The 19962-nt window shown below is 48.1% G+C and overlaps 1 protein-coding gene across 2 annotated transcripts in view; it reads right to left on the reverse strand.

The window, feature by feature from the left end:
• LOC143291079 (uncharacterized) overlaps nucleotides 1–19962 on the reverse strand; it is a 35985-nt gene that overhangs the window by 4820 nt on the left and 11203 nt on the right. The window contains exons 1-4 of one of the 2 annotated variants that reach the window (XM_076600687.1): nucleotides 14015–14135; nucleotides 4614–11738; nucleotides 3270–3451; nucleotides 991–1132 (exon numbers count right to left, since the gene is read on the reverse strand). In XM_076600687.1, the coding sequence (XP_076456802.1) occupies nucleotides 991–1132; nucleotides 3270–3451; nucleotides 4614–11645 (7356 nt within the window). In that variant the 5' untranslated portion in view covers nucleotides 11646–11738; nucleotides 14015–14135. Of the gene's footprint in view, nucleotides 1–990; nucleotides 1133–3269; nucleotides 3452–4613; nucleotides 11739–14014; nucleotides 14136–19962 lie in introns of those variants that run through there. The other variant, XM_076600686.1, reaches the window with a different exon arrangement.

Below are 19962 nucleotides of genomic sequence, written 5' to 3' on the forward strand. Positions count from 1 at the left end.
TCGTAAAAATCTCCACCCTTTACCCACCAGGCGCCGTCACTGTGATTCGAACCCGGGACCCTCAGATTGACAGTCCAACGCTTTAACCATACGGCTATGGCGCCCGTCAACTTAATAAAACAACAAAGGTTTGATGGCTGAATCTTACAATGTGATTCGATGTATGCAAAAATTTTCCCTCACAACAGGCAAAGCATTATAGATGACTTATAACCTTGTAACATACATCAAGAAAAGAATTAGCAAGTAGGATGCCACATTCTGAAGTACTCAAATATCAACACACCAAGGAAAATATTCTTCTCAAGCCCTTCTCTTTTTTTGTTTTTTTGTTAGTCTTCTTCTTCTGTGAAAATACCCTTGCAAACTATTACCATGCTTGTGTAATATGTAATTTGTTACATGAAAATGTTATGGTGATGACGTTGAAGAGAAAATATCACATTCAATGCCAGGGGGAAAAAAAAAAGGAGGAAAAAAAGAAAAGAAAAAAAGAAAATCACATTGAGTTCACCATCTAAAGCACCCTCTATAAAGCAACAATGGCCCCTACTCATTCATTCATTCATTTTGCCCATCGCTCCTGGTGGAGCATAGGCCATCGACGACCCCTCGCCATCGCACTCTGTTCTGGGCTGTTCTGGCCATTCCAGTCCAGTTGGTCCCTTGCTGCTTCAGCTCTGCCTCAGTACTGCACCGCATCATAAGTCTCCAGGATGGAGACCCTTCCTTGCCCAGGTGAACGTTTTGGTTCTTTGTCGTCGATGCTTCTGTAACTGGTCTTTTTTACAGGCAGGGTAGTTAACCCTACGCAAACCCCTTTATCCTCCGTGTGAGGTGGTCCTGCCTTAGTCGCCTCTTACGACATGCATGGCAGGGCAGTGGGTCTATTCTATCAGTGCCCAACCCACAGGGCAAAATGGCCCCTACTCATATCGAAATAAACAAGAATCACATGAAAAAAAAAAAAAATCTTCTCAAGCAACTCACTTTGAAGGTGACCTGTGGCTCTGAAAGGCCCATGCTTTTTTCGGAGTCCACATCATCCGCAGAATTCTCAGGCTGATGGAAAAATATCGTCCACAGTTCTCTGCCCTTGTGTGCGCTGTTGACATGGAGCGTCACGGTGTCCCTGGGAAGCAAGACAGATCGCAGTGAATGGAACGAATCGTGCCGATTGGCTGAGCCAGAGCTAGGCTCCCTGAGTGCATCTTAAAACTGTGCCAGCCATAAAAATTTAGCCAACAGAGCAAAGTTATCGGCTTTCACCTGTTTGACATGTTCTATATATGACACCAAACAATCTGTTTGTTTTGATCAAAAGCTAAACAATCACACTACAACCTAAGCATTCACATTACATCAATTAATCTTGCTCCTAGCGTTAAAAAAACAAACAAACCAACATCGAAAAAACTTCCATATATAAACATACCTAAATGAATAGGTGGACACATAAGTGTATGCATGCCAAACTCAAAAAGACAAACTAAACACAAAAGCTGATACAAACAATATTAAGATGAAAAAAGCAACCTCAATACACAGATCATCAACACTCGCCTATTCTGCAAAGCAAATCCACCCCCCACAATCCTTCTGTAATCCCCACCCTCTTCCTTGCTCCCCTAAAAAGGGAAAGGTTTGTTGAAGTTACCTACTTGCGACTGCAACGCATGCTCACCCTAACCCCCCTTCCCTCCCCTAAAAACTGAAAGACTTGTTAAAGAAATAACCTTCTTACTTGTGACTGCAACACATGCCAACCCCAACACCCTTCCCTTCCCTAAAAAGAGACAGGTTTGTTGAAGTTACCTACTTGCAACTGCAACGCATGCTCACCCTAACCCCCCTTCCCTCCCCTAAAAAGAGACAGGTTTGTTGAAGTTACCTACTTGCGACTGCAACGCATGCTAACCCTAACCCCCTTTCCCCTCCCTAAAAACTGAAAGATTTGTTGAAGAATTAACCTTCTTACTTGTGACTGCAACGCATGCCAACCCCAACACCCTTCCCTTCCTTAAAAAGAGAAAGGTTTGTTGAAGTTACCTACTTGCGACTGCAACGCATGCTCACCCTAACCCCCCTTCTCTCCCCTAAAAACTGAAAGATTTGTTGAAAAATTAACCTTCTTACTTGCGACTGCAACGCATGCTCACCCTAACCCCCCTTCCCTCCCCTAAAAACTGAAAGACTTGTTAAAGAAATAACCTTCTTACTTGTGACTGCAATGCATGCTAACCCACACGCCCTCCCCTCTCCTAAAAAGAGGAAGGTTTGTTAAAGTGAAGCAACCTTCACTTGGTGTGGATTGATGGCTTGGAGGTAACGCGTCTGCCTAGGATGCGAGAGAATCTGAGAGCGCTAGTTCGAATCTCAGCACAGCCGCTGATATTTTCTCCCCCTTCACTAGACCTTGAGTGGTGGTCTGGATGCTAGTCATTCGGATGAGATGATAAACCAAGGTTCCGTGTGCAGCATGCACTTAGTGCACGTAAAAGAACCCACGGCATGTAAAGGGTTGTTCCTGGCAAAATCTTGTAGAAAAATCCACTTCGATAGGAAAACAAATGAAACTGCACCCAGGAAAAAATACCAAAAAAACCGGGTGGCACTGTTAGTGTAGCGACGCGTTCTCCCTGGGGAGAGCAGCCCGAATTTCACACAGAGAAATCTGTTGTGATAAAAAGAAATTCAAATACAAATACCTACTTACGACAATGACACACCAACCTAATCCCTCGTCCCTTCCCTCCCCTGAAAAGAGAAAGGTTTGTTAAAGGTTTGTTGAAGTGAAGTAACCCACTTACGACAGCAACATACCAATGATTACCCCCCTTCCCTTCCCTCCCATAAAAGAGTGAAAGATCTGCTTAAGAAGTGAAGGGAAGTAACCTACTTACGACAGCAACAGACCAACCTTATCCCTCTTCCCTTCCCTCCCCTGAAAAGAGAAAGGTTTGTTAAAGTGAAGTAACCCACTTATGACAGCACCACACCAACGATTACCCCCCTTTCCCTTTCCCTTCCCTCCCATAAAAGAGAGACAAAGATCTGCTGAAGAAGTGAAGGGAAGCAACCCACTTACGACAGCAACACACCAACCCTTATCCCTCTTCCCTTCCCTCCCCTGAAAAGAGAAAGGTTTGTTAAAATAAGTAACCCACTTACGACAGCAACACACCAACGATTACCCCCCTTTCCCTTTCCCTTCCCTCCCATAAAAGAGAGACAAAGATCTGCTGAAGAAGTGAAGGGAAGCAACCCACTTGCGACTGCACCGCATGCTGCAGTAGGGGCAGAGGTAGCGCTTGGGCTGGTGACGCTTGACGTGCGACTTCATGGCCTGCACGGTGGACGTGCTGAAGTGACAGTGCCGACAGCTGAGCAAGCCGCTGCCCGTCACGCAGTAACCAGAGTCCGGGGGGCCGTCCAGCATTGGGGGAACATCCTGCAGACAGTCACAGCCACAATCAGGGTAATCATACCCCTGAAAACGGAGTATGGCTGCCTACATGCCAGGGTAAAAAAAAAAAAACGGTCATACATGTAAAAGCCCACTCACGTACGTATATGACTGAACGTGGGAGTTGCAGCCCATGAATGAAGAAGAAGAAAAGAGAAATTGTGTCGTTCACAGTCAGAATCAAGATAATCAAACTCATTAAGAGAATATATGTATATATATATATATATATATATATGTATATATGTGTGTGTGTGTGTGTGTGTGTGTGTAGGGTGTAGGGTATATTTTGTGCTTTTTTTCCTGCGACAGGATACATAAAAACCTGCTCAGATGTTTGTCAGACTAAGACTAGTTAGAGGGTCCACATACACAATTCTTGCACCACAGAGGTGAAACATACGAGTCAGATAAGAAAATCCACACACTAATTTACTAAAATTAAAAAATACAAACAAATCAGCAACAAAAAACAAGAACCCCCCCCCCCCCCACACACACACACACACTATAAACAAAACAAAAAGACCCCACCCAAACCAAATCCTTAAATGCATCAAATCTAGGAAAAAAAAAAAATATATATATCAATATAATAATCAGAATAATATTTTATAACAACAATGATAACATAAATAATAATATTAATAATAACATATCACATTAAAGTGATTCACAACAGCCCATCATATAATATCCAAATATGGTTTGTTCACAGCGGAGTTCTAAACGTTATATCACACACACAGTTTGTTCACAGCACTGACGGGCGCAATAGCCGAGTGGTTAAAGCATTGGACTGTCGATCTGAGGGGCCCGGGTTCGAATCACGGTGACAGCGCCTGGTGGGTAAAGGGTGGAGATTTTTATGATCTCCCAGGTCAACATATGTGCAGACCTGCTAGTGCCTGAACCCCCTTCGTGTGTATATGCAAGCAGAAGATCAAATACGCACGTTAAAGATCCTGTAATCCATGTCAGCGTTCGGTGGGTTATGGAAACAAGAACACACCCAGCATGCACACCCCCGAAAACGGAGTATGGCTGCCTACATGGCGGGGTAAAAATGGTCATACACATAAAAGCCCACTCGTGTGCATACGAGTGAACGCAGAAGAAGAAGAAGTTCACAGCACTGTTCACTGACCTTGGCATTGGTGATCTCTCCAGTCTCCGTGCAGACGTGTCCCATGGAGGTGTCCCGCCACAGGAAGTCCTGGTCGGGATGAGCGTTCAGGAAATGGGTCCTCACCTCCAGCACCGTCTGCGCGGAGAAGTCGCAGCTCGCGCACGCCATCTGCTCCCCCTCCTCCCTCCCCCGCTCCTCCTGCTCCTGAAGCCCTTCATACGCCGGGTCCTCTGCGTCATATTCCGTCTTGCACAGCTTCCCCGGAACGCCGGGAGGGAAAGACTTTTTCGCTTTGCGCTTGGAGGGCACGGGGGTGGCGTAGGAAAGCTTCGGTATTTCCGTGTCCTCGGGAGACATGGTGAGAGCCAGGGCAATCTGCTGGCTCTCTTTCAGCAACTCCTGAAGACGCTTTTCCTTGCGGGGGATTTTCACGTAGGTGAAGGTCTCGTTGTGGCCGTTGGCCCGGCAGTGCTTGCGGCACTGGTCAGGTGAGGGGTAGTAGGTGCCGCAGGTGGTGCAGGTGTAGGGCCGGTAGTTGATGTGGCGGTTCAGGTGGTAGCGCATCTTGGAGTGCGCCCTTGTCTTCACGTTGCAGCTCCGGCAAACGAAGCGGAAGGTTGGCACCTTCTTGCACCTGTACTCGCTCCTCGGGTGCATCTCCATGAAGTGCAGCTTCAGGTCCTTCTCGTCCGACGTCTTGTATGTGCAGCAGAAGCACTGCAGCAGACAGTCCTCCGTTCCCTCAGAGAGGTTCACCTGACTCATCTTCACCGTGCTCGCCAGGCTGGCAAACTCTGTGTCGTCCATTTCATCATCTGGGCAAGCTCCACATTCAGCCTGTGCATTCTGTCCGTCTTCCCCGGCATCCTCCATCCCCTCCGAACAGTGCGTAGTTTGCACATGCTGCACGATCTCGCTCTGGGTTCTGGCCTTGAAGCTGCAGTTGGCGCAAGGGAATAACTGCGTTTCGGCGTCATCTTCTGTGAGATTGTCGGTATCCAGCATTTCGACTGAAGGGGATAAATGGCATTTTTTGGAGAAATTGTACTCGGCACTGTCTGAAATGGCCTCAGCCTTCCTCTTCATGCCTCTGTCTGCCAAACCTCCAGGGTACGCGGAGCCAGGGTGCTCATTCTGCAAGTGTTGCTCAATGAGCTTCTTGCTCAGAGTCCGGTAGTTGCAGTACGGGCACTCTTGCTCACGGTACTGTTCATGCACACGGTAGATGTGACGTACAACGTTGGAACGATGCAGGGACGTGAATTTGCATTTTTCACAGGTGTGGCGTCTGATCCCTTTGTCTTTGACGGTTATGACACGAATGGTGGTCTGTACGTCTGTGGCCAGCTTGGCTCTGGTTCCGTTGGAGGCGTGCTGTGGGACAGAGCTGAACTCTGTGCGCTCTTCGGCATCATCACCGGCTTCCTCAAAGTCGTTGCTGTTTTCCTCATTCTCCTCAATGCCACTGATTTCTAAATCAACGGGTGGATGATCACTGGTCTCCCCCTCCTCTATCTCCTCCGGCTCCTGTTTTATTCTGAACTCTGTTCTCCGGTTGCCAAACATGGCCACCACCAGACCATGACCGACTCCTGGGGATGCAGAGGGCTGAGGATCTCGTTCAGCCTCCACCACCACTTCCTTCTTCACCGTCTTCCTCATGCTCCATGGCGGGGGGGCGTTGCTGTTGGGGTCGACTGTTCCGTTGTCCACGTTGCGCATGTACTCCGGCACGATGAGGTGCAGATCCACAGAGAGGTGACGGGTTCTGGGTTCGGCCCCCTTGTGGTCTTCCTTGATGTGGGTGAGCACCTGGTACCTCTCCACCCCCTCGAAGGAGCAGTACGGGCAGCCGATGATGCCCACCTTCAGGTGCTTCATCAGCAGGTGGCGATGAATGGCGTACTTCCTGTTGAAGATCCCACGACACACCTGGCACCGGAACTTGGTGACGGGCCCCGGCACCGCTCGGAACATACACTGCAGGTGCTTGTTCAGGCTGTCTCTGCCCAGCAGCAGCAGGCTGGGGTTCAGCTGGTTCTTGCTGTTGTTGCTGGTGTGAGAGGGGGCCCTGTAAGGGGAGCTAACTTCTAAAGAATCCACTGCAGGCATGCACTGTGTGTGGTCTGGTGACTCAGAATTGTCATCGTCATCGTCATTGTCATCGCTGGCATCCGCACCACACTGAGGACTGGGTGGGTCAAGTGTGGCCTCTGCCGACAAAGTCATGTGACCGAGAAACTCATCGACCTTGTCCTTGAGACGAAGCCCCAGGTTGCGCATGCTGAGAGTGGAGGACTTGTGAGCCTCCAGAATGTGGTCCGTCATGACGTGCCTTTCCACCGCCTCCACGTGGCAGTACCCACAGCCAATCAGATTGACTTTCAGATGTGTCTGCACAATGTGGCGATGCATGGCAAGCTTCCGGTGGAACTCCTGAGCACACACCACACAGTGATACTGCCCATCGCTGACCACAGAGTACAGGCAAGCCAGCTTCATATCCAGCTCATCACTGCCTATGATGCACCCCATCAGGTCGTCCTGCCCAACACTGTGCTTCTGGGGGAGGTCGGTCACAGTGGTGTCCACAGCGTGCAGCTGAAAACTGCTGGGACTCTTAGCACCATCACCATCCTCCCTTCTGGCCTGAATCATGGAGGCATTTTTCAGGTACTGGTTCACCTTCTCCTCCACGTTGACCGGCAGGTAGCGGACACAGTAGGCTCTCTTGGGGTGCACCTTCTTGATGTGATCCATCATCTTGTACTTCTGAAGACCCTTGTGGGAGCAGTACTGACAGCCCCACAACAGTATGTTGAGGTGACGCAGAATGTGCACGTGGATGAAAAACTTTTTGGGGCGGTCCGCGTTGCAAATCATACATCTCATTTTGTCCCCCTCGTTCTCATACAGACAGCGGATCTTTTCATCCAGACTGCCACTGCCGATGATGACCATTCCATCCTTCCCCACGGCATTGGCCTCCATGGCCGCCTGGTCGTTGCCTTCAAAGGACGGGTAGTCATTCCGGCCCATGACAGACACCTCAGGGTGGTTCTCCTCCAAATGCTGCACCATGCTCCTTCGATGCAGGGTAGAAAATTTGCACTTGGGACAGATCACTGCTTCTTCAAATGTTGGGTTGTCAGGAACAATCAAGATCTCCCCCTTCAAAGCCTCCCCCACGGTGACCTGACCCCCCGGGATGATTCTTGACGAAGTCCTGGAGACATCCAGCGGGTACAGCTCACTGTCCTGACGACGGCCCATGATCTTCACCTCAGGATGTTCAGCGGACACGTGTGCAATGATGGAGCGGCGGGTGCTGGAAGCGAAGGCACAGCGGGGACAGTGCATGCTGGAGTGGAATGTTTCACCTGCAGAGTCAGGAATCACCAGCACCATGTGGTCATCTGGTCCGGCTGGCCTGGTCAGTGCTGGCCTCTCTGTTCCACTGTTCTTCTCATCATCCACCGAGGTCACTGCATAACCCTTGTCATCCGCCCATGTGTCAATCTTCACTATCTTCTTCACAAGAGCTATCTGTTTACCTGCATGCTTCTCCATCAGGTGGTTATAAACTATCTCCCTTGCCGTGGAGGCAGAACTGCAGTACTTGCAACGGAACATAACCAGCGTGATCTCCTTTATCTCCGAGTGGCGCTTCACGTGGGCTTGAAGGTCTGCAGCTCGAGGTAAAAGGTACTGACAGATGGGGCACTTGAAGCGCTGTATACTGTTTTCTCGGATGATGCTGGTATTTTCTGAAGCAAGAAAATCTGGACTCGCATTCATCTGCCCAGCACTGCTGTTGTCTTCCCCAGCACTCTGGCTGGGATACTTGTACACATAGCCACCCATCTTTTTGGGACCAGAATGTTCACGCTTCACGTGGTCCAGTAAGTGTTTGCGGTGACGTGTCATGTAGGAGCAGTTGTAACACTCCAGAACCCTGGTCTCAATGGTTTTGCTGACCACAGTGTACAGATCATCTTCAACAGATGCGCAACCTTTGTCATGTGTGGAGCGTGCATGCTTCACAATGATATGCCTCTGGTTGGAATCAAAGTCACACTGCTTACAACAGAACAGGTTGAAGCGGATCAGACCAGGGTGGCAGCTGACATGGGAGTTAAATTTTACATCATTGTTGAAACTCTGCGGACAGTACATGCATTTGAAGCGTGTTTTCCGTGAAGAAGGCAGACCGTGACCTCGTTCATGTCCTTCAAGGCGACTTGGATCCCGAGCAACGAAGGTGCAGAACTTGCACTTGAAGTTGTTAATTTCTTCACTTTTAATTTCTGGGCTATTGGCTCCATTTTGATCTTCCGGACAACACTCTTCTTCATCATCAAAACTTTCATTGCAGCCACCATTTTCTTCACCAGTTATTTCACTTTCATTCTGATGTGAAGACACCGCCCTTTTGGTCAGTTCTTGCTCCTGAGGTTGTATGGGCTCTGTCAAAATGGAAAGAAGGCATTTATTTTTTATACTGGCTGCACTTGCCTCATCAAAATTTGATTTCTGATGCACAGAATCGGCATCGGCTGTGTCCAGTGAGTAAGATTCACAATCAGCCATGTAATAGCGCTGCTGCAAAAAATCAAAATAATTATTGAGTTTGCGGTCTCTGCACATGATCTGTTTGGCGACAGACACCATCTTGGGTTTGCCTGGGTGAGCCGAGGCAATGTGACTGAGGAGACTGCGGCGCTCTGTGGTTTTGGCCATACAGTGCGGGCAGTTTATGATGTGCAGGAAATTCACCTGAAAATGCTGCAGGAGATCTGGAACACTCGCAAACCGCTCATCGCAGTCATGGCAATGGAACACTGTTAGGTCTGAATGCCAGGACGACTGATGGGTGATGAAATCGGTCAGGAGGTTGGATCCAAATTTGCAAGCTGACGCTCCACAGATGTAGAGTGGGGCCGATTTGCTGTACGTGTGAGCGTGTGCAGACAGGTGGCGGATCAAGGCCTCCTCACTGACTGCCTGGTACCCACAGTGGTAGCACGTGAAGATGGTTTCTCCAGCATGGTCCAGCATCAGATGATCCCGGAACTCAGGGGAGGTAAGGCAGCTGAAGCTGCAGTGAAAGCCACAGATGAAGAAGTGGGAGCTGCTCTGGGTGTCCTGGGCGCCAGTCCCATGGGAAGTGATGGGGGAGGAGTGGGGAGGGAGGTCCAGGAAGGAGGAGGAGGGAACAGGTTTGGACGGGGGCCCCAGAGTCAGCGGAGCAGCTCTGGCTTCTGTGGCAGGTTCTGCTTCGGTGGCGTTGTCACCGTCGCTCACACTTTGGGCGTCTGAAGTCGTGTCGTCTGGCTGCTGAGAATCCGCGTGTGTGGACACTTCCATGTCCTCTTCAATTCTGTTCAACTCTTTAGGTTCAATGGCGCTCTGTTCCTGGGCAGTGTCGTCTTGCAGAGAGAAAGCAGCGATTATCTTCAGACCTGTCGTATTGCTGTCATCTTCATTTTGCTCAAAGGCAGACTGTGGAAGCTCCTCCCTTCTCTCTTGACCAAGTTCTGTGCCATCTGATTCAGAGTTGTGTGCAGGTTCTTCAGTGTCCATGTCACTGTGCTCAAGATTAACGCTTCTCTGTTCATCTGAAGTAGTTTTGACACAATCTGAAGATACTTCACTCACATCTTTGTCAATCGTTTCCTCATGGTCACTGTTTTCATCACACATCACTGATTTTTGTGGATTTTCTGCACTGGTTTCGTCCATCTTCACTTCTTCATTGACATTTTTATCTGTTACAGAACTTGGCGAAGCTGGCAATCTGTCAACTGTGCACGACTTGCTATTGTTCACTGCTTTTTTGTCCTGGTCACTCAAGTTTGATGAAAATTCTGAAGCTGATTCTTCAATTTCAGATTCACAGTTGGCAGTCGTGTCATCATTGTTCTGGGAGGCATTTAAACAGTTCTTGTCACTGCTATCATCAATGTTCTCGTTATCTGTATTTCCATCTTCAATGTTGTTCACATTCTCATCCACACTGTTATCGCTGTTCTGGCTACAGTTGTTGTTGTCACTATTTTTATCTTGTTCCCCAGCAGCAGCAGCAGCAGCATCATTATCCTGATGCTGGCCACAAGAAATACCTGGGTTACTGTCCTGACTTCGTTCACCACTACTGTCATCACTAGTGAGACTATCTGACGATTTCTCAACCGCTCCTTTCTCTTCACTGGATGAGTCTTGAACGTCAGACTTAGATTCCAAAACCGTCGCACTACAAGTGATGGACTTTGAAGCAGCCTGGCAGCATTCCTTGATGCAGTCTTTGGCACATGAGCAGGATTTCCGGTCCGTCTTGGAAGCCTTCAGTTTGTCTCCGCTTTTGGATGGGTGTTTGACCAGAGGGACTTTCCCTGGGACACACGCATAGAACTCATGCTTCCCAGACTCGGAGGCCATCTTCATCATCTCCTTAACCCTTTTCAGAGCTCTGAGGGCACAGTTCATCTTCTGCCCAGCATGCATTTCCAGCACATGGGCCGAGACCTGGCGGCGGTTCTTGAAGAACTGCGAGCAGTAGAGACACTGGTAGGGTTTGAGCACGATGTGGCACATGAGGTGCTCCTCAAACACATGGCCCTGAGCAGTGACGTCGCACTTGGCACAGTGGTACCGCCCTGCCTTGTCCACGGTGAAGGTGACGAGGGTCTGGCCCTCCTGACTGCCCTCCTGACTACCCTCCTCCACACTGGGGCATGCCTGCAGGTCTGTCGCCTCTCTGTTCTGGCTGCCTGAAGGGCTGGAGAGCTGAGTCAGGACGTCCGACGACTCTTTGACGCTTTTCTCCACTCCTTGCAGCTGCTCAGCACTGGACTGGCCGATACCTTCAGACTGCTTGTCGTCGACGCTTTTCTCCATTCCAACTTGCTGCTGCTCACAGATACTCTCAGACGGCTTCGTCTTCCCCGCTTCTTGATCACTTGCTTCCTCTTCTGTCAACAGTGTCCCCTCTTTGACGATGGAGGGATGGTTTGATTCCACAGTAGGTGCAGCTGAACTAGACACCTCCATGGCATTGATGTGAACAGGTCGAGGTTATTGGGAGATGTGCAGCTGGGTGCTGGACTTCAAATGAAACTCCTGTGTCGCCTGCGGTAGCACCACCTGGAGAAAAAAAAAGAAAAAAAAAGGCAGTTTTTAGTTTTTATAATCAGACTGATCAAGAGTCAGAATTTGAGTCTAAAGTTTTAGAACAAATTAAAACTTTTAAAACTGATGAGTTTTATTTGTATTTGTGCTTGTATTTCTTTTTATCACAACAGATTTCTCTGTGTGAAATTCAGGCTGCTCTCCCTAGGGAGAGCGCATCGCTACACTACAGCGTCACCCATTTTTTTTTGTATTTTTTCCTGCGTGCAGTTTTATTTGTTTTTCCTATCGAAGTGGATTTTCTACAGAATTTTTTTTTCCTTTTTTTTTTTTTTTCAAGTCCCCCCCCCCCATTTTTATAACACATGGCCAATTGACATGATGACATAAATGAATAAATACATATACTGGGAATAGAGAAAAGAGAAATCTGACCAAAACATAGTAACAATAGGAAAATAAAAGAAAAACAAACAATAACATAAAAAACCCCAATAAAAACAAACAAACAAACAAAAAAAACCAACAACAAAAAAACCACACACATAATTTCTACAGAATTTTGCCAGGAACAACCCTTTTGTTGCCATGGGTTCTTTTATGTGCGCTAAGTGCATCCTGCACATGGGACCTCAGTTTATCGTCTCATCCGAATGACTAGCGTCCACACCACCACTCAAGGTTTAGTGGTAGGGGGAGAAAATATCAGCGGCTGAACCGTGATTCGAATCAGCGCGCTCAGATTCTCTCGCTTCCTAGGCGGACGCATTACCTCCAGGCCATCACTCCACTATAACAACATAAGTAATTAATTAACTGAATGCAGCTAAGACTTTATAAACTGGTCAGTGAATAATAAGTGGCATAGCTTTGTACTACAGAGAGGTAGACAGACAGACAAAGAGCACTGAGAGAGAGAGAGAGAGAGAGAGAGAGAGAGAGAGAGAGAGAGAGAGACAGAGAGACAGACAGGGACAGAGACAGAGAGAGCATGGATCAGCAAGACAGAATCTTTTTGAAAACAGGTGTCATTCCCTCAAATACAGAATTTTACATGTATAAGCCCAGTCATGCATATGAGAGAATGTGAGAGTCGCAGTACACGAACAAATAAGACAACTTGCCAAAGTATCTCGTGCCTCTTATACAAGTTACTGTAAAATCTTCTTTTTTTTAATAGTACACAAACAATTCATAATTTATCAGTTTCAGAAGTGCATATTCCCTTTTTGAGTAGCAATATCATCAGTCACTCAACCACCCAGCCCCTTCCCCTCCTCAATTATGATCAGAATGGGTGTTGTCTGTTGAACATGTATCCCCCCCACCCCTCCCCCTCCACAACAACTAAAGAGAAACCAACATCACAATACTTTGACCGAAAAAATCAACTGCAATCATCACTAAAGTCTGCCACAGACAATTCATATGGCTGTTAGCACCTTGGAAACAAAGGAAATTAGGTAATGAGTCATCTACATATGTCTGCCATACAACAAAAAATAAACACACACACACATGAAAAAAAAATCCCATCAAATTTTGACAAGCACAATGGAAGCAATGAGAACCAAGCCTTCCATGATCTGAGTCTGGAAATCCATAACCCTAGAAAGAAAGGCGGATCAATGATGGCTTAGAGGTAATAGTGGCTGCTGTTGAAAGCAGGCAGTGTTGTGCAATGTCTGATAGGCTATGGTAGAGAGTTCCAGAGTGGTGGTGACCTTCTCCTTTCCTTTACACAACCAGCCCATGACTCTGTCGTGTTTGATGCATGCTGGGTCTTTTCGTGTATCCATAACACACCGAACACTGACATGGATGACAGGATTTTTAACGTGCGCATTTCATCTTCTGCATGCGTATACACACGAAAGTGGTTCAGGCACTTGCAAGTCAGCACATTTGTTGACCTGGGCTATCGGAAAAATCTCCATCCTTTACACACCAAGCGCCGTTTACCGAGATTCGAACCCGTGACCCTCTGATTAAAAGTCCCACTCGGATGTTTTGCCCGTCAAAACCTATCTTGTTCCATGTTGCTTACGGTGCGTAGTAGTGAGTTTAACAACCTAGTGGCTGGTCAAGGTGTTCGGAGCTGATATCCTGCTCCGTGAAAGGTGGTGTGATCGAGGCGATGGGTCCTGAAGCCTGCTTACTCAGTCACTGTCAGTCAGTGCGTGCGACGTTACTTAGATCAGAGCAAGTGTCAGCATGAGATCTGCGAGTTCGAAAGTTCCCTTCAGACTCATACAATGGATATCTCATTAAAAACAACAACAACATCATACCATAAATTAAAAATACCGGTAAAACGTTTCTTGCGTATGTGTTCCTCGCCCTCACTCTCTCGACACAAACACGCGCGCGTACTCGCGAATAAAAACATGCCTGTTTGTGACGGGATGAGCGTGCTGAAGCGGAAGATGAAATGCCAATCGTTATTTTTAGACAACTTGATGTTTTCTGCCAATCAGAACACAGTCTTTTCGTTAAGCCCCCTCAATGGCGGTGTCAGAGAATCAAAAATGCTAGCGACGCCAGACACGTGTTCTCAGGGGCAATATCATAACTCAAAGTTCGTTAGGCTACAGTATGCTCTGTAGCGGCACAAATAATTTATCCTGGCCATTTTGTTCTCGTAGGCTCTGAGATGGGCGCCGACGTCGGGCTCGGAAACAAACGTGTTCTCTCAAACACAAGAGAAAGACTCCTTAGTCCCACAACAGAAAAGCAGTCATTGGAAAAAGAATATTACGTGATAGGCCTATCGTTTAATAATACTGTGTTGGAAATGAGCAAAGCCGAAAGACTGACTGACCAACAGAATAAATCATTAATTTATCATGGTAGTGCTGTTTCAGAACACTGCTCAATATTATCCACTTGTTAGTGTTAATGAAGATACGTGCAGAGGCCTCTCCATGCAGACATGCACAACCCGGAGTTTTCTGTCTGTGGGGAAAACAAATCTGCACTCACCAAATCTGCTGAATACAGCGACACCAGGCCTAGGCTAGGTTTCTTACAGTTGTTACGGAGATGATAAGTTTTAGCACCGTGACGTACACTGAGGAAAATTGATACATCTTGTCAGACTCCGACATGGGTGTAACGAACCAAGCCCGGTGTTTTCATCTTTCTCGTTGACACTGTTGCGAGCAGGGGCAGACATTAGCTTCTGTACCCTCAGTGATATGGGTGGTCTCCCATCATTTGATTTGGCCTTCAGTCACTATCACAGTGTTCACTGAATCGTTTTGGTTGGAATGTGTGTATGTTTGGAGGATACGGGAAGGGGAGGGGATCTTCTGAACACAACCCCTGCGCCCCCCTCCACGCAAAGAAAAAAAATTGGGCCCCGATTTTATCCCGGACGTACAAGCCAATGTCCCTTATTATTATCATTATTTTTATTTATCTATTTATCCCGATTTTATCCCGGACGTACAAGCCAATGTCCCTTATTATTATCATTATTTTTATTTATCTATTTATTTAATTTTTTTTCCCTACAAGTTTCATTTTCCTAACTGGGATGTGCAGTTGCGTGGGTGTGGTTTTACAAATGATTAAAGTGACGGGCCTTTTCTCACATCCAAGAAATGATATAACTTTGAGCTTAGTTACGGTGTAACCTACTTGCCCATATTCACGTGCTTAATTTGTACAGTACTGCCCTGCGCATACACAATGTCATCTGTCCGTGTCAGCCAGCAGGAAACAGTACACATTTTTGTTTTGTATCTGAATTCACATAAGCTGCCATCTTCAAGATGTTAGCATCTTATCTGTGTTTGTGTATACTAATCCCCCCCCCCCCCCCCCAATATTCCTTGACCCCGGTACACTTAGAAATAAAGACATATTCTATTCTATTTATCAGGTTATATGTAATCTGCTTCGGAAATGAAAACCACCACAACAAAACTAAACATGTAAAAAGTGATGGAAGGGGCAGGGGGTGGGCACAGATTTAACATGGACGGACGGCACTGATGCTGGATCATGACAATGAACTCGAGGTCAACAGACTGACATACTGGCGCAGCGGGCAGACGTCACGTCAGTCAGTGTCGCGCTGGTTACCATGACGCTAACAGACACGGATCAATAGTCTCCGCATGGCCACCGCACAGTCACCATCTGGCTGTACAACCTACAGGATGTAGGTTCGGGCAGACCTCATGATGGTGAGACATCTAATCACCCCTATTCTTCACAGCTGGCACAAAACCACGTAAAACTGACACTGGTGGGGGACTGTCTGTCCTTTGACTTGTGTCTGATAGTCGAGTCCGACTATGACCATCGGAACAGCAAGAGGAAGCAAACGTTGTTGAGATAATCTGGGCTAGAATTTGATAGTTGTGGAGAGAGTCATGTCCAAGTTACATCCCCACTCTCTCGGCCAAGAAGGCTTTAGGACTGTCAGTGTTGGGATGGTCCGTTATAACATTATGCAGCGTCTATATATATATTCTTCACATTTGGCACTGTGCAATATAAACCACAACATGTGGGGTTTTGCTCCTACAATTCTTCACATTCAGTACAGCACCAGATGGTTTGTGTGTGTGTGTGTGTGTGTGCGTGTGTGTGTGTGTGAGTTGTGCCTAAAGTTGACTTAATCAAGATTTTGCGCCTTTTAAATATTATTATTATTATTAATATTTTTTATGTATTTATCTATCATTTTATTTATTCATTTATTTATTTTCTTTTTTTAAAATTTAATTTTTTGCTATTTTTTTAATTTAATTTATTTTATTTTATTCTTTCTCAAAGCCTGACTAAGCGCGTTGGGTTACGCTGCTGGTCAGGCATCTGCTTGGCAGATGTGGTGTAGCATATATGAATTTGACCAAACGCAGTGACGCCTCCTTGAACTACTGATACTGATACTGATACTGGACATACATACTTCCCCTTCCAAACTGAAAAGGTGATCCTGAAAGAGTAAGACACAAACTGTGAGACGTACGTGTTTCTCATGTAGACCATTCACTGGCAAAAGATTGACCAGGTTTGCAACAAATGTCCATGTTTCGCGCCGGAGAACATTACTTCTTCTTCTTCTTTTCGGTCGCACTTGTCACAGAGTCAGGCTGGCCTGCGAGACAAATGTCGTCGTGGCTTCCAGGTCTTGTCTGCAGCCGTAGAGCTTGGTGCGTAGTGGGGTCGCTTCTGGCCACACGGTGTCTCTCAGTCCCTGGTGGAGGGGACAAGTCTGCAGAACATGTTCTGGTGTTTGGTCTTCAAGACCACAGGGACAGGTCGGTGATGGTGCCAGCTTCAGCTTCTTGAACATGTGCGCGTTGAGGCGGCAGTGTCCTGTGCGTAAGCGCATAATTGCTACCTGCTGCCAGCGTTCAAGCTCGTGATATGCATCCCTTGTGGCTTGTGGTCGCAGTGCTGCCTTCACAAGGGTCTTCTTTTCACAAGAGACAGAGTTGGAGAACATTACATGTTGTGATCGTCTGTAAGGACGTATAAAGCCTGTAAAGTCCACCACCTGACTACTTCAAAGTCAAACCCTAATGTATAGTTGATTACCTGAGTCAGTACATGAAGATTTTTCCGTCCGCGTGGCCGTAGCCCCCCCCCCCCTTCTCTCCTCCCCTCTCTCTCTCTACTATTACTACGGCTATACTGCTACTGCTGTTACTACTACTGCTACTACTACTACAAAATAATCTTTAAAAAACTATTACTTCTGATTTATGAAAGCTTGATCATCCAACGGCATGCAACTTTTCTCCTGCCCCCAGCCTCACACGTGGTTTTTTCTTTTGTCCACCAAAGTAACTCAGTGTGGATCTAGAGAGCGTACCGATGTCCCCCAACCCCCGCCCCCCACCTCCGCCCCCGCCCCTGAGCCGTGGTCATATCGGGCTGACCCCTGTGTGTGTGTGTGTGTGTGTGTGTGTGTGTGTGTGTGTGTCTGTCTGTGTGTGTCTGTGTCTGTGTCTCTCTGTGTGTGCGTGCATTTTACCACCAGCCGTCCATCCAGCCTCCCTCCCACCCACACATTATTCCATTTTACCATCGTTCACTCACACACACACACACACACACACACACACACACACACACACACACACACACACTTTACCATGGCTCACACATATATACACACACAGACATCCACGAAACACACAAATAGGCCTACACACTCATGACCACCACCCCTCGAGACACAACAATGGCCTGACCAGTGTAGAAGAGATCATGGGATGGCGTCCAGTGACACGTGCTCATCTGACCACGTCAGTGGACCCTCAGGAAGGTCACTCAACACCCACCCACCCCCATATCCCCGGCAGTACTGCCCATCGACCACGTGCCATGATAACAGTGTCCATGGTCAATCGAATGTGGCGGCGTGGTCACTTCGGATCGATGGAGAGTACGCGTATGTTGTATTAACAAGCCCTTCGAGTCAATCCCCGACACACACACACACACACACACACACACACACATACACACACACACACACATACACACACAGGTATGTACGCACACACATACACACACACACACACACACAACGGAACGACAGCCAACAGTCATATTTAGTGTACCATCTACCTTTGAAATTATATTCTGCATTGGCGGATCAAGTATATCCAGCTGCTGAAGCTCCTGTGTTGGGACACTGTTTCAACACTAACCACACACACACACACACACACACACACACACACACACACACACACACACACACACATATATCTGCGATGTCACTATTTACTCAGTGGTCATTCAAATCAACTGAGATATCACTGTGTATGTATAAGGGCATGTACATGTATGTATATATATGTCATTGTTGTATACAATTCACTGTTGTATACAGTCCAGCTGACCACATGGGCCATGCCGCAACTGCATATCGCACGACCAACCTTGATTTAAGACCCCCCCGCACCCCCTGCTCCCCCCCCCCCCCCTCGATAATTAAACCACCTCGGTACAGACACACACACACACACCTGGAAAATACCATACTGACTGACACGACCTCACGACCGTGTGCCGAGCACACCACCACAGTCACCACGGCCGCTAATGATATCGACAAGAGAATGACGAGGGCTGGGAGACAAGATTACACAGTGTGTGTGTGTGTGTGTGTGTGTGTGTGTGTGTGTGTGTGTGTGTGTGTGTCTGTGCTACAAGATTACTCAATGTGTGTGCGTGTGTACTATGTACGTGTGTGCATGCGTGTGTGTGTGCTTGTGTGTGTGTGTGTGTGTGTGTGTGTGTGTGTGCTTGTGTGCGTGTGTGTGTGTGTGTGTGTGTGTGCTTGTGTGTGCGTGTGTGTGTGTGTGTGTGTGTGTGTGTGTGTGTGTGAGTGCTACAAGATTACTCAATGTGTGCGCGTGTGTACTATGTACGTGTGTGCATGCGTGTGTGTGTGTGTATGTGTGTGTGTGTGTGTGTGTGTGTTTGTGTGTGTGTGTGTGTGAACCCAATCCCCCCTTGCTGTGTTATGTATAGGTCGAGTCAGCGACAGGTGAGAGAAGGGGAAGGGGAGGGTAGCGCGGAGTGGGGGGCGGGCGGGGGGGGGGGGGGGGGGAGTGGGGGGGGGGAGGGAGGGGGGAGGAGGAACAGGAAGCTCTGAGGCCGCAGCCGGCTGCTGTGGTGGGTGAGAAGGCGGGGTGGCAGGCATGGAGTTACCACAGCCAACGGGGCTGACTGACGGTCCATGGCAACAACAACACGGTCACCGAACACGGCCAACCCACACATCCACCCCACCCCACCCCACCCCCACCCCTCCTAGAAAGCTCCAGTATAGCCCACAACAACAAAGGCGCAGCTGTAGCCATCCTCCTCCTCCTCCTCCTCCTCCCAGGGGCCTGCCAGCCGCTGTAGCCCACTAAACTACACCACTACCAGGCCTACCCTGGCCCTGGATGTCGACTGTATAGTCAGTGTAGTACTGGCCTCAGCTGTGTCGGCCTCACCACCACCACCACCACCGCCACCGCCACCACCACCACATGGTGGCTGTTACACCACCGAGGCTGGCTGGATTGGCCGCGGCTGTTGTAGGCTGGATGGGTTGAACCGCTGAGGGAACACACCGCGGATGGCCGTGGAACACACACACACACACACACACACACACACACGGCCCTGCCTGCTGTCACCCCCCCAGCAGGCTGGGTCCCTCCTGCACGGGCGAGAAACGTGTTCTGCACTGAGAGGAGGCGGGGAGGGGAGGGGG

This window comes from Babylonia areolata, chromosome 16 (genome assembly GCF_041734735.1).
Source record: "Babylonia areolata isolate BAREFJ2019XMU chromosome 16, ASM4173473v1, whole genome shotgun sequence".
NCBI lineage: Eukaryota > Metazoa > Mollusca > Gastropoda > Neogastropoda > Buccinidae > Babylonia > Babylonia areolata.